This window comes from Aplidium turbinatum, chromosome 1 (assembly GCF_918807975.1).
Source record: "Aplidium turbinatum chromosome 1, kaAplTurb1.1, whole genome shotgun sequence".
Lineage (NCBI taxonomy): Eukaryota > Metazoa > Chordata > Ascidiacea > Aplousobranchia > Polyclinidae > Aplidium > Aplidium turbinatum.
In genome coordinates, this window is record NC_137472.1 from 24,466,985 (window position 1) to 24,482,756 (window position 15,772).

Below are 15,772 nucleotides of genomic sequence, written 5' to 3' on the forward strand. Positions count from 1 at the left end.
TAAATATAGGCTACGGTATATTTTTTACTGATGATTAGTGTAGTTATAATTTGCCATTTGTGTTTGTTGTGGACTGTAGTTGTGCATTTTTTTGTGGAGAAAAAGAAATCAAACGAGCTGCTGTAAATAAAGACAAGGTAGGCCTACATATAAACTCAAGGCTGTTGTAAACACAGTCAAGGTCACATGTACAACACCCACTTACCTAGTGTATATTCCTTTATTTCTCTCTGATGTAGAGTGCTGCACGATAAATTAATAGCCTACTGTACAAACAAATGGTGGTATTTAATTGAAAATCAATCTCTTGGAATTCTAATATATACTATAGTTTTCTACAAACAAAACATAAACTCTACAATAAAACCAGCCATTCCAAAGAGTTATCACTACTGAAATAGCACAAGTATTTTCAATTATCTTTTCGGTCAATAACATTACAAGTTCAGAGCAAGCTTACTCGTGTTCTTCAAGAATGGACTAGCTTAATTTATTGACTGATTATTTGCTCTCCACTAGTACACCAAGCTCTCAAATGATTAGGGATGACATTGGCAACAAGTCTTTTCAACTTATTGCGCTCAGTCTAAACATCCAACATTCTGGGCTAGTCCCAGTTGAAAATGCCTATCATCATGACTTCACAAATACAAAGCTATCGCACTGATGTAATGCTCAAATTCTCTTTCCTACCACACTGCAAATAAACAGGCCATTCTAACAAACAGCAAACTACTAGGGCTAATCTCATTGCTAGGAACTCATTGTGGTGTGTTTAAATCACCTGCTACCCCTTGATTTCAGTTTCATTTCTGTTGAAATTACAGACATGCACGCCGACTTTCGGGGGGGGGGGGGGTGGCCCCCCACGTAAACTTATGGTTGAGGGGCAACAAAAATGGTTATTGCAAGTGGTGTTTCAAAGATAAAACACTTTGCAAATGAGATTTAGATCATTTAAACGGACTTGAAGAAAGGCGAAAGCGAAAAATAACCTACGTTGCTCTTGTCCGCAAAATAGCAGCTGATCGCATGGCTTTCTCATGCGTATGGAAATTTCAAAGTAGAAGGTAGAGTAACTTACGCTGAGCACTGGAATAGTCACGTAACTATTCACTGCAATATTAAGTAAACCAGCTAAACTATTTTCAACAAGGTTTTCCCGCTGTGAGATCAATTATGATTCAACAGAACGCATTGTTTTGTTCGCAATGTATGAGAATTAAATCAAAAGCCAATAAAAGAAAATATGTTTAATGGTCTTGGTCGCAGATATTGCCTGCAATAACGACGTCTCTTACCGCTTTTATCACTCAGTTAACCTGACATCATTATTTTATGCGGCCGCTAAGGTTTGACATCGACTTCAACGAGTTATCCTACTTGCAAAAATAAAAAAATTGATCTCTTAAAACAGCTCTTTCCGCTGTTTTGTCTCGTGAGCTTTGCATATTGCTCAACAAGTGCATAAAGTTTAGAATTGACAAGAAATCATTCAATTTGAAAATTAAGTTCGAATCACTGCAAATAAGCATATTCAAAACTTTTACTTCGGCCGACGCCATTTCAAACTCCGTAATCTACGTCTGCAACGATTTTGCAGCAGTAAAAATGCGTTCATTTTGAAAACTGCCGAGCTGGAGACAACAGCTTGTCCCGTGTATAAGTCGAACCTGTTTGTTTGAGGTGAAAATCACTTGCACGCATCTCGACCTATACTCGGGTATATACGGTATTCGATAATAGACTATAAAAACTTTCGATAAAAAACAGAAGAGAAAACACTTCACGTTGTTAGCGCTTTGAAGGTAAGTAATTAGCAAAACAAGCGAAACAAGGTTAATAAAAATGATATCGGTAGCGGTTACGAATCTGCTTGAAATCATAATCTTTTCCGTTTTATTTCGATAACTTCACTGTCTTGATCGTTTTTATTCACTCGCACGAAAAGGAAATGAATCGGCTTGTTTTCCAACTGTTCCAATTATGAGCTAACAATATCAAAAATTTTACGACTAGGCGTACTGCATGCGTAAAACTAATCGTTTCAAGCAGCGGTTCTAATAAATTCGGTTTGCAACCTAGATGTACCAGTAACCTATAAACAAGACACTAAGCTTAATCAAAGACTACTTTAATTGAGTAAAATAGCGTTATGGTTATGACGTCATCCCCTTTCTCACTCCTCAAGGTTTTTTGAAAAGTTGGCGCCTATGATTACAGACATGAAATCCAGACTACCACCAATCTCGCATCGATTATTGCATAAAAATAGATTGCCTGTCTGGCAGACAAACTGGAACAATTTGATTTCAGGTGCAATGAAACATCATATAAACATAGTTTTATGAACTATTTTAGGGTGAAGCATATGTTTTTGCAGTTGATTAACCAAACAACTGGACATGGCTGACATAACATTATTTCTAAACACTCCAATTACACTGATGCAACCCAAAATCATTACCCAGATGATATAAATAGCATTTCTCACAATCAATATGCGTAGTCCCACGGCAGGCTACTTTATTGTTCAAGAATAAATGAACTATTTTATTGTTCAATTCTGTTGTGGTGACTCATATTAAGCTGCCTCAATCAAAAAGCCTACTTGAGCAGTTTCAAATCCATGCTTCCCTGCATTTTGTGGATTACAATTCTACATTACAAGCTTCAGTAGATCAATTACTTCAAAAATGATATGACCCCCAGAGTCAAACCAGCGCTGCGGGATCTTGAGCCGGGCGAGTAACCACTGAGCTAACAGGGCGGACTTACGCCTGGCCAACGCAGTTTTTGAAGTCAAGGTTCCGTTGGTCAAGCAAAAATAGTAGGCTACATGCTTAGCCAAATGCAGCAGCACCAGTTTTCAAGTTAAAACAATAGAAAATTGATGATGCAGAAATGAGTAGGCTTAACATTATCAAATTTTACGTCTTGAAGCAGTTTAACATTGCCTACCTTAATAGGAGAATGATTCGTTCTTGATGCGATACATTTGAAGTTACATAATACTATGATCGAAAAATACTTGGAACTGCCTATTTCATTCAAAAATTTGTTTATTTTAAGTTGGTACACTATCATTTTAGTGGCAAAAATGGGCCCCCCTCAAACGTGGAAAAAACGAAAAACTACTCGTTTTTCCTTTACAATGTTATGCTAGGGGGGAAAGTTGCCCGACTCTCGTAGCCCCTGGCTGTGTATTGCTATTGGGTACGTGTAATTATATATGAGTTGATGTCATGGTTTCTGTAACACTCATTGCAAACAGTGGTGGATTAAGGTTGGCAAGGGTCTTTACCAAAGCCCAGTCAGCTTTGCCCAAATTTGCAATGGATCAGAGTCGAAATATATTTTTTCTGACTTTGATAGTCCTGATGTTTTCAGGTTGAAGGTTTTCAATATTTTTTCACCACATGATAATTTTTATAATGCGACCCTGATTGTAAGTAGTTTCTTATAAATTTCATGGAAAGTACAGATGTAAATTTTGAAACTGAATGTCAAATAGCATAGTAACATTATTGCATACGAGTCTTTGCTACTTATTTTTGGGATTGAGTTTTTTGTCATATATCCATGATTGTTGCTTGCATATCCTTTGTACTAACTACTTAGAAAGTATTTTTAGCAGTACTTAGTCAGTTTGTACCTATTATGCCTCAACACATAACTATTGGTGCAAATAGTTCAAATATAGCATTTTCACTACTTCACGTTATATAGCTTTCAAACTAAAACGTCGTTTTTTATTATTATCAGCTTATGTAGTTAAAATAGAGACAAAAGTTGCCTTAGAGCATATATAAACATGGACCTTCTGCAAATTTTAAGCCAAAAACCAACTTTCTAGCTTAACCGGTTTTCAAGTTATGAGATTTTCATGAAATTTGACCCTCGGATGACCTTTAAAAATTATGGGCCACCTGGGTGTAGGTGGCACAAACCCAAAACCTTCTCAGAAGTTGGTTTTAGGTCCATATGCCACTTTTGGTTAATCTGATTTTTTGATTTGAAAAAAAAAAAATTTTCACTCCACCCTATTACGTGACTATTCCAGCAGCGTAAGTTACTCTACCATCTACTTTGAAATTTCCATACTGTATGAGAATTGAGAAAGCCATGCAATCAGCTGCTGTTTTGCGGGCAAGAGCAACGTAGGCTGTTTTACGCTTTCAGCATTCTTTAAGTCCGTTTAAATGATCTAAATCTTTTTCGTAAAGTGTTTTATCTTTGAAACACCACTTGTAATTACCATTTTTGTTGCCCCTCAACCACAATTTTACAAGGGGCGCAGCCCCGGCCCCCCCGGAAATCGGCGCGTATGATGTTTTCTGTTCAGAGTTCGATTTCTTTACATGCTGAAAGTGGTGAACCATGTGTTTAGTCCATCAAGGATTTCATTAATAATCTCACAACTAGGGATGGGCAAAATAGAATAATTAGCTAATCTAGAATATTCTAGAATACTGAAACCGAATATAGAATACAGACATAGGCGTCGAAATAGGGTGGGCAGGGTGGGCGACGCCCACCCTGCCGTGAAACCAGGGTGGGCAAAATATGTTTCGCCCACCCTGTTTTCATGACACTTATGAAGTGTTCGTTACAATTATTTCCGTTTTTCTTAAACGCTGGACTATCCAACCAACTGCAGCGCAACCTCTTGTTTTAGGCTACGTCTCTCGCTAGGTATCCGACAGAACAAAGCAATTCCGCAACAATGCTGCGTGGAAAAAAATGCAGTACTCACTGCATTGTTGTTGCTACGGCAACTGCCGCAGCTAGCAATTCCTGGTGAGAGAAAGCCACGTTTGATTTTTTCTCCGAATTTGCGTCCGCAATTTGATCTTTTCTCCGAATGGCCTCACTTTTGTTACGTCACAATGAAACTTCAGTTCCCGGTCAGCGAAAGGGAATGTAAATATGACATCATAATGAACATGACAATAAAATAACCGATACAAACTAAAGTAAAGACGTACTAAAACAATCGCTTTTACAAATCAAAATGCGGCAAATCCGAAGGCGCCACTATAAAGATAACAGGTCGAGTCACGCGCTTTTTAGGTCGCAAAGGAAAACATAAAAGAAGTTTGTTTAGTTTAGCAGCGCTCTTAAGATCGCAAGATGCAAGAACGAAAACATCCAACCTATTAAAGCTTAATTGCTGCAGCGACGCTAAACGCAGTCTTTGTGAGAAAGACTAACCACACTTTTCGAAATTAGCGTCGGCAATTGCCGAGGTGATTGTAAGGACCACAAGATTACAAGAAAAAAACTAATTTTCTCAGACTACACCAGACTAGGATGTTGATTCAATCTTACTATTGCTGGATGTTTTATTTGGATTACTTCCTACTTCGCCGGCGCTTAGGCACGTGCCCAGCTGGGAGAATCTTTTATCAAAATATCACCCTATTTGCATTGATTTAACTCCAGTAGACGTGAAATTATTGTAAGCATCTACTCCTTGTTGCGCCGCGCTTTCCGTTATCTCGTTCAGCAGATACGGCATCTGATGATACCGATTCTGACTAGTTCATCAAACAGACTTTGTGTTGCTCGCAGTGTCCCAATTGTGCCGAAATTATGTTGGCTTATAAATATAAGCTTACATAAATCGAGGCGATCTTCTCGCAGGGAGCTATTAATATGTTACCTGTAGCCTACCTGGTTGAGCAATTAACATTATTTTATAAATCAACGTCGCTAGATGTCGAATTAATGTAAAACAAACCTAAATTTCTTATTGGGCATTGTTGTTACGCAATATGACCCGCCGGAAAAATTAAATCGATTTGTGCTGACTCGAACGTTGAATCAACCCAAAATTAACTTACTTTCCCCTTTCCGTGAGTTTTTTTACGTGAATTACCGTAACAGCGTGCGTATGGCGCTGCTCGCTTTATCACTACTTTTGGTATTATTACATCACAACAAATCAAACAATGCATTCGTAATAGACCACTCTAGTACATTTTTCGCTTCTCGTTTTACATGTTTTAGTACAATCTTTTCCTACTAAATATTCACAGTAATTGCCGAGGCAATTTCAAATTTTGCCGTTTGGCCTCGGCAAAGTTTTTGCCGAAGTAAAAATATGCTCATTTCGAAGACCGAACCATTGCGAATTTGCAAACATACACATTCAATGAAATCTGTTTGAAAACTCTCGCCCACCCAGAATTCCTCTCTTCTAAGAAAAAATCGACGCCTATGAATACAGATATCTATTCTAGAATAATTGACCGTTTTTACCATCGACACATTTTAATGCTTTTTATGACTTTACAAAAACAATGAACATCACAAAAATTGCTTATCGCAGTGTAACAAATTTAGGCTTTCTAAATTTTCACCAGTCAAACGAGATCTCAAGTTGGTGGCAGTTAAACCTGCACTTGAAAAACATCTCTCTGAAGAAGCAGATGTAGCAGGTACACAAAAATATTTTAAAACTAACTGATAGAAACAATAAAATTGGTTTTTGTTTTGTTTCCATCAAACAAGGGCGTTTTGAAGAGATGTAGTGGATGCTTTCAACAACGTGAGATAGGTAGGCCTATCTATTTTTGAAGCAGGGGAAGCCAAATTTGCTGATTCATCTTCACTACTGCAAGCAGCATCTTCAATCCCACTGCTCAACAAGTCGTCCATGTTACAGTACGGGCATACCGGTAGTACAGGCCTGTAGCCAACCGGGGGCCTCGCCCCCCCAAAAAAATTGTGCCCCCCTGGCAAAATCCCAACATTTTCGAGCAACAGCTATAATTATAATAATTTTGCCCATTTAAATTTTTTTGGCCCCCCCTAAAAAAAAGTTGCCTCCCCCTTGCTCTGCGGTAGTACAGTAAAGCCGAACTACCCGTACGTACTTCTGCGGGGAGGGTCGCTAATTCGCACACCCTGTGGTCGACGTTGCCCTGCATACGAGAGTGGGAGCTCACGATGTTGGGTGGCTCAGCGAAGGCAAGTCGACCCTTGTATTCTACCAGAAACAACTTAGGTATGTGGTACCGGAATAGAGAAAAATCCTGAAGCGGATTAAGCTGTTTCGTGCCACACGCCCACACTTCCGCAAGACTGTGAGGACTACAAAGCACTTGACAAGAAAGATCTCTTTAATGCAAACAATGAAACTCGTGCGTTTTTCCTACGCCGCATCGCACTGAATCGATAAATTCTATCGCACAATTCTACTTTCGCTGCAGCAAATTCGTTGCGATCAAACGGACTAGTACGAAGTAGATCGTTAAAGCGGTTTCAATTATCCGATTTCATATGCATTTTGAAACCGGTTAGACTCTACAACCGGTTATTCTATATTCGGTATTCTATTTTGCCCATCCCTACTCACAACTAAAACTATTCCACCATTTAATTGACTGTTTAATGTTGATATCCCAATAAACTATGTCATCAATCTTTCCTTTGTTGCTGACCAATTGTTGACACCATTGTTGATGACTAAAGACGAATTAGCTTAGTGGAACCAAAACTTCAAAAATCTGATAAACGAATTCGCATCAGGTTTTGATACAAATATTGAGGCGTTGCACAATCGCTAGAAATATAGAACAAAAATGTATAAATTTAAAGGATCGGAAAATTGATGATATAAGATAAAAACTTTATTACCAACAGCTAAATAATTGTCAATAACCACAAATTGTGACCTAGCGCAGTGGTTCTCAAACTGGGTGTTGCAATGTTTTGCCAGGTGGACCACTTAATGGAAGAAAAATGCTCTGTTTATGTTTTGCTTAAACATACAAAAACGTGAATCTAAGCACAATTTGGTCACAAAATTAATTAAAAAAAAAAAAACAATTCACATCATACATAGGTATGTTTCGTAAATAAATAAACATTTCTTGTTACATAAGAAAATAGCTCTGCATTTATCTGCAGTATATTATGCACATTATTGTGCTTTCACTCATTTCTTGGCATAACTATCCACTATATCAATAACGATTTTAAGATGATCGATCTTGTTTTAGCGGCTAACATTGTGGCATAGTTAGAGGTTCTCCTGGAAGATTATGAGTGAACCCTTTATTAAATCGTAGCAATTGTCTTCATCTTTTGTTGGGTTTGTCTAATGGATAGGCTACCTAATATTTAATGCAATTATTGCAAAAAATTCAGATATTTCTTACAAGGTATGCTAACATTCCCATTGCACACGCAACTTGTACTTCAGACACATTTAATACTAAACATTTAATTAAAAAATTGTATATATGTTATTCCCGAAGAGGACATCTTGTGATGTCGAAAACGTTCGATATTTAATTTGTTGCGTAGTTTTGTGTTTCTGTAAATATAATAAACTTGAATATATGTTAAACTTGATAACGTTGCCCGGCTTCGTATGCCTATGCTTCAACAAGACAAACTCTCTACCGAAGCTCTAAACATATAAGCCACATAAAAAGCAATTGACCTAAGTACGAACAGCAGTTCAATAAAAAATGGATGGTTGTGCTCATGTCGTTGCGAATTTATGAACCATATTCGATACAAGGAAAAAACATTTTCCGTTGAAATGCTCTCAAAAACAGTTGCTTTCTACTAAATGTATAGGTCGGTTAGGCTCTATATTAAAAATCTTAAATGTGAATATAACAAATCTGATAATCTGGATTTGGTATAATTATTCTAGAATAGATTAAAAAATGTCCTTCTTATTGCAAACCTGATATTTGTTAACAGTAGAACAAAAAAGATCTTACGCATTTGTTGAACTTCTAACAGCAAATGAATCATCGCCTACACCACCAAAACTCCCCATAAAAGCTTCTTTCTTGGAACAGCGAGACACAACATCATCATCGAACTTAAACCATTTCCCATCACCTTCTGGATTTAGGTATGACACGTAATGTCCTCCATGATTATCTCCGCTAAAGTTTCAAAAATGAGTGAAAAAATTAAAGATATGGTTATATAGCAGTTCATTATAACATTATTTCAACTAAGATGCAATTTACAATATATATAAGATGCAATTTTCAAAGATATATCAACAAGTCATAAATAATAACAGTAATTACAAATTGTATAAAAGAATGATTGAAATGGAAAATTACAATGTTTCTTGAAGTGATAGTCAATAGTCATGTACAAGAAAAGGTGAACACCGCGTGTGAGCTTTATCATGATTTAGGTGATGCTTTATACTGTGACACTAGGCGTTTTAGGCGCTGTTCTGGTAAAAGCATTGCCATCAAGCACCTTCTTAAGTGTGCCTGGTCACCGCTTCTCTGCTTGACAAGTTGTATACCAACAAGGAACAACTATAGGTATAACCACAGATTGTATTTAAAGAAGATATTACCAAAGACTGGAAGCTCCATGTACCAAAATATTGGGTGTGCCAAGTTTTAAGTATTTTTAACTTTCAGCACGTTGTTTCTCACAGCACGTTTGTTTCTTATTCGAAATTCCTTACAAGGTTGATGAAGTTGAAGTAAAGAATTTTCCGACCTTCTATCGGAAATATGTTGAATCTTATCTAAAATTTAGTGTCGTTGCTGTAATGGTGATCAATCACAGTAGGCCTATGCCCCAATCTTAAGGGAGCACCGCTAATTAAAAACAAAATTTTTTGAAGAAAATTATATTTTGGACTGAAAAGATAGAGAATTTCATCAGGATTCTGAATACTGTATATTATGGAAGTTTCTCCACAATTCCAATTCTTTCCCTGTTAAATTTTAGAACTAGTGGAGCTATCACGCGACCCAACAGTCTAAAATATGCTAGAACGATGATATTATATGCTGAAAATATATGCTAAAAATACTAATACAGACGAAATCGGTTAATCGAATCACCTATTTGCCAGACGTTTTGATACGATTATACGATTGATTCGTTTAACCAATTTACTAAAAAAAAGGTTCATTGTTAATGGTCATTGTCTGCCGACATTGAAACAATGTAAAAAATACCAGCTTTGCTGACTGGGAGAGCATGTACAATCAAAGCATTTTTCTGCAAACTGCGGCAATCGGACTTCTTTTAATCTCACCGATCTTTGTGACGTCACAACGTGAACTTTGACGTTAATGTTTTTTGATTTAAGCGTGCTATTTTTAGCTCTGCACCAGCTGTGTAGTTATGAGTATGGAACGTGGCCTACGAAAATAGTGGTATGGTAGAAAAACACGGCTTGAATCGCAAAGGTTTTTTTTTCAAGTCTTTTGCGCTGTTTGGTAAAATAATTAATTTGCAATGTTCTTCAACTGAACGAAACTGCACAAATGAAGTTATGCACCGCATTTCACAACAGTAGGCTACTTTTTTTCAGCAATTTAAAAAAAATTCTTTAAAGTTTTCTTGTATAAACTTTTGAACATACTTTCCAACACTTCCCTCTCAAGCCGAAATAATTTGTCTGCGTCCATTCCTTAGAAGGCCAGTCGCCGACGGGTGACATCAAAGCATTTAAACTTCTTTATTGGGAAGTGTGATTATTCCTTTTGTGTGCTCTTCTGTTTTAATGAAGCCCAGCTGTGCGAAAATTGGTTCTTTGTAGAGCGATGTCTAGCACATAAGATTATGGCCTGGGAATGCAGACACTTGTCTTTGTTTTGATCGCATGCTTCTGTCTCACCTTTGCCTCATTTTGCCTTTGAATATTGCAGACAATTATGCGAATCAAAAAATAGACATTCTCCTTTCGCTAACGGGTACAATTTTATACGATTAAATGAATGAAGTACGGTATGCAAACGAGAAGCAAATCCTGATGCTTTTATCCGACTTATTCCTTTAAGCGGTATACACTTAACCCATGTTTTTACTTAACATTAGATTGGATTTGGTTTGGTTTGGGATTTCAGGTTTTGATTCAAATAAAGATTGATACGTTTAAGCAATATACTATTAACCGATTTCGTCTGTAGTAGCAACAGAAAAGCCCTTTCTGGTTTTATTTATTTGTGGTATTTGTAGCTGTTGTTTTGGTCATGCTTCAGCAGTTACAAATTTCCTGTATCGTAGTATTTCAAAGGCAGTAGTAAACAGTATTTTTGTATTTTGGCTTGATTGCCTTGTATTTGCAAACGATAACTTTAAATGCGTTTTACTCTTAATGACAATTTTTGCAGTAAATGTTAACTCATTTGTTTATTTCTTGTTCGAATTGGCTAAAAATTGGACTTTATCCTGGTACAATGATATTGCATCTGACTATGAGAGTTTTTTTTAATTTTATTTCTTGACTATTTTATTGAAAAAAATGTATATAAATATTTTCGCACACAAGTAACTTTCAAAAAAAAATTTTTTTTGGGAAAGTGACATTTTAGAGAAAAAAGCTCTCATAGGTATTTGCATAGAAGGTAGATCTAGCACTTCATAACATTTCTTGTTGCTATATGGTGCTGGTAGTGAGAAACAGCATTTTGCATTAGCATAACAAAAAATAATTATTGAAATATTGTCTGTGTTTAAAGGAAGCTCATTGCATCAAATTAAACTTTTATTTCATGAGACTTGTATATTCAGATGCGTCTTTTCATGCCCTTTTCAGAAATATATGGTAGGTGGGGGTTCCCGCAATAGTTAGCTTATCTGAGGCAAGCTTCTCAGCCATCAGCGAATATTGCAGGGTTCCCACACATTTTTTATAAACAAATTCCCTACTTTTATAATACTAAGTTCTAAAAATTCCCTACTTTTTCAATACTAAATTAAAAAAATTTCCGACTTGATTTTGATCTAAATTGCGCATTAACAGTGCTTAATCAATGAAAATTTCTGTGCTGTATTATTTCCACACACGATCATGCACAGTATGAAAAATAATAATAATGTACAGTAGAAGATTCCTGTTTGAAAAAAAAACTCTTTTTCTTCAAAAGACCCGAACTGAAATCAGTTTGGATAAACTGTCACATTTATACTAAAATTGCAATTCAAAGCCTCATTCCATCGGACATGGCAACCTGCCATAAGCCAAACCAAAGCAATTAAAAATCACACTACTGACAAAATGAAGTAAGTGAAAAGAACACTGAACAGTAGAACACTGTCTTTGTGATTCTGAACACTGAATCACAAAGACATTGTACAGTAAATAAGATTTATGAATGATATTGTCTTTGTTGTTGTGTCATAATAGCCTAGTAGGTTTTACATGAAAAGCCACCGTGATTGAGGACTGAGGTGTTGTGGTCTTGGTCACAGATATTGCCTGCATTAACGATGTCTCTTACCGCTATTATCACCTAGCCAACCTGACATCATTGTTATATGCGGCCGCTAATCGACTTCAACGATCATGGAATGTTACGTAATAAGAACGATTATACTCGCAAAAAAAAAAAAAAAATTGATTGCTTAAATCAGCTCTTTTGTCTCGTGAGCTTTGCGTATTGCTCAACAAGTGTATACGATGCAGTTTAGAATTGACAAAAATCATTAAATTTGAAACTAAAGTTTGAATCACGGCAAATAAACGTATTCAAAACTTTTACTTCAGCCGACGCTGTTTCACACTCAGTAATCTAGGTCGCAATAATTTTGCCGCAGAAAAAATGCGTTAATTTTGAAGGCTGCCGAGCTGGGAACAGCTTGTCCCGTGTATAAGTCAAACCTGGCTTTTTGAGGTGAAAACAACTTGCGAAAATCTCGAACTACACTCGAGTATATACGGTAATAAGTAAAATTTTGAATGTTAGGCTACAGAACAAAAATCTCCCGAGGCTAAATTTCCATGTCAAGTTAAATATTTCTGCTTCTGGAGTGCCCCACAATTAAATAAGTCATGCCATGGTTACGCTACGCCACTGTTTGTACAGTATAACTCCTGTTGCAAGTAGGCTAACCACAGTTCACCTAAACTGCTTAGTGGATGAACAACGGAAAATGACCGGTATTTAAAGCGCAGATGAACAAGAAAAAAACAGTTACCGAACTTCATTGAAAAGCTGCATGTTGCGCCACAACATTGTTCTTTGTAATACCGCTTTGAAGGAGGATTACGAGTATGAACGAAAGATAACTTTTAAAATTCATTTTGAATTGAAAAGACATGACTGACGTAATGTCTTCCATCCTTAGTTATCATATATTTTTTCATTACGTAATCATAATGTCTTGTAGGAATAAATTGAAAGTCAGTATGATCACTCAAAATGAAAGCAATGGGATTTAGGTGATGTCACGTCATTACGCCGATTTGAGATATAATTTCATTCATGACGTCGTATGGAAGAAAAACTTTTACAAGTTTTATACTCTGCTGAGAGTAAAAAAGAAACACAAATGATAAATATTGGAGAAATTGAGTCTCCTTCACAACTTAAGAATCAAACAACGCAAAACTGCTGAAACAAAACGTTTTGTTTGAGTGAAAGAATCAATGCAAGTAACCAAAGCCAAAATGCGCGCGCAAGAAGTCATGGGAGTGTGAGATATCAAAAATTTAACAGGTTGTTATTTTTCTACATCAATGTGACGTTAGTTACTACTTTAAAAAAATTGTATCTTTGCTTCTGTAGAAAATCCGCAGCAAGCGCCTTTTTTACATGTTTAGTATCGGCCAAATTTTGCCAATACCGATACTCAAACAATGGCCGATATCACCGATATCGAAGTTTTTATCTACAATTTAGTCATCAAGATTTTCCATACTTTTTCAATACCACGAGGGAGGTTTCACAAAATTCCCGACCTTTTCCCGGTCTGGAAAACGGGTTTTCAAATTCCCTACTTTTTCCCTACTTTCCCGACTGCGTGGGAACCCTGATATTGGGATTTCATTAGAGGTGTCCCCTTAAGGTGTGTGATTTGTGGAGATAAGCCTAAACTCGCTAACAAGTCAATGAAGCCACTAAAACTACTGCAACTAATCGATTTTTAAAAACATAATTTTTTGACTGATTTTTTGTTTTGGCTGCCAAGCATGAGAATTTGTCCGCTGGGAAGAAGCTCTGGTAGGCCATAGTTGGTCACTGGAAAAATAAACGAGCATAGAGGCCTAGCCCTGGGCACCCTTTTTCTTGACAACATCAGATCATTTTGATCTTATGCAGTCATGGAGAGACTGTTGAGAAACATATTACAGCCCAACCAGCTTCAAGTCACACCAAACACTAAACTACCACCTAGCTCAAACATGTGAAGAAAAAAATAGAAAAAAAACGTGACATCTCGAAACAAAGCACTTTACTTAAAAAGACAAACCCCATTTTAAATGAAGAAAACAACAACACCTTTCCCAACTTTCTATCTATGTAGCCTATAGCTGTTTTTTCTGCAATGACAGCAACTAAAACAAAGTTGAAAAGCAGATTGTACTTACAGGGTGCGGACAAAGTCCTTGGACTGCTTTAAAGTGTAATATTTCTGTAAATAGTGAATAAAATCGCAATATATTTTAAAGGTGTATTGCCAAGCCAGTAACTAACAATCGTACAAAGTTTTATTCAATATGTCCCTCTCTGGCCTGAATAACACGCTCAAGTCTACTTCTGAAACTCCCTACCGCTTTACATAGGGTTTCTTGGAGTATCTTGCCCCATGCTTTTTTGAGAGAGCACTTCAATGCCTCAACTGAGTCATGGGATGAAGCACAGGCACCTGCCTCCAAAATGGACCAAATACAGAAGTCCATTGGATTCAGGTCTGGTGATGAGGGCGGCCGAACTTCCTTGCTCCAGAAATGAGGAAAATGGTTCTGGCACCATTCCTGGGTTTTCTTGGACGTGTGGGATGGCGCACCATCTTGTTGGAATGTGAATGGCTTCCTTTTGAAGTGTTTCTTAGCCTTTGCCAGAGCAGGAGTCAAACTTATCTCAATGTACGAATTGGTGTTAACTTTAGCGCCTTGTTGCACAAAAATGAGAGGAGACTTCCAGGTTTTGGAGACAGCGGCCCACACCATCATAGAAGACGGTTTCTGGCGCATGAAAACTTTTTTCATGGAGTCAGGAATGTCAGCAGAAGACTTAGCAAGGATACGATCATTTTGTCGGTTACACATTGCTTCAACATTGAACAATTTTTCATCTGAGAAAATAATTTCTCCTGTGTCCGTAACTGAACTCATTTTGTTCAGATGAATTTTAGCTCGAGCGAGTCTCTTTTTTATGGAGGTCTGTGAGTGTGAGGTGTTGGCAAGTTTGCGTTTTGATGGGGGGGACAACTTCAGATCGGTTTTAACGATCTTCCTAATCGTCTTTTCATTCACATCCATTTCACGAGCCATTTTCCTCCTGAATCTCTTGGGATTGCAGCGGATTCTGGCTCGAACCGCATTAATGACCTTTGGGGAATGAGAAATTCATGGTCTCCCACTTCGAGGGCAATCTTTGGCACTGTTCAGTTCTTTAGCCTGCTAACAGTGTGATAAACTGTTGATTTCGGTGCTTCAAGAAGCTTTATTATCTCTGAATTGGTCTTGCCTGCTCGATGAAGCTCAATGATAGCTGCACGTTTATCACTCATACTTGAAAATAAAGCTAAATTATGATAAACTGATGACACATTCTGAAAGATAACATTTGATACTATTAATATGCACCATCAAACACTCACTAAATCTATTTAAGGACATCGTACAATAAAATATAATTTAAGTCCAAGGACTTTGTCCACACCCTGTAATCAGCATCTTAAGTGTCTCCGTGTCTGACATCACTGGCATTGGCTCATCTTGTTGCCAGAGGGTAATCTGAATCTTCAATCACCAAGGGTAAGCCTGGATATGCCGGAATGGCCCGTTTCGGCGAGTCCGATTCGACTAGTC

General features: G+C 37.1%; 1 protein-coding gene across 1 annotated transcript in view; it reads right to left on the reverse strand.

Moving 5' to 3' along the window:
- Positions 1 to 15,772, reverse strand: part of LOC145770977 (ubiquitin carboxyl-terminal hydrolase 7-like) — a 163,712-nt gene that overhangs the window by 115,683 nt on the left and 32,257 nt on the right. Inside the window, exon 2 of the mRNA XM_082582719.1 lies at positions 8,745 to 8,915. Coding sequence (XP_082438845.1) covers positions 8,745 to 8,915 — 171 coding nt within the window. The remainder of the gene's footprint in view (positions 1 to 8,744; positions 8,916 to 15,772) is intronic.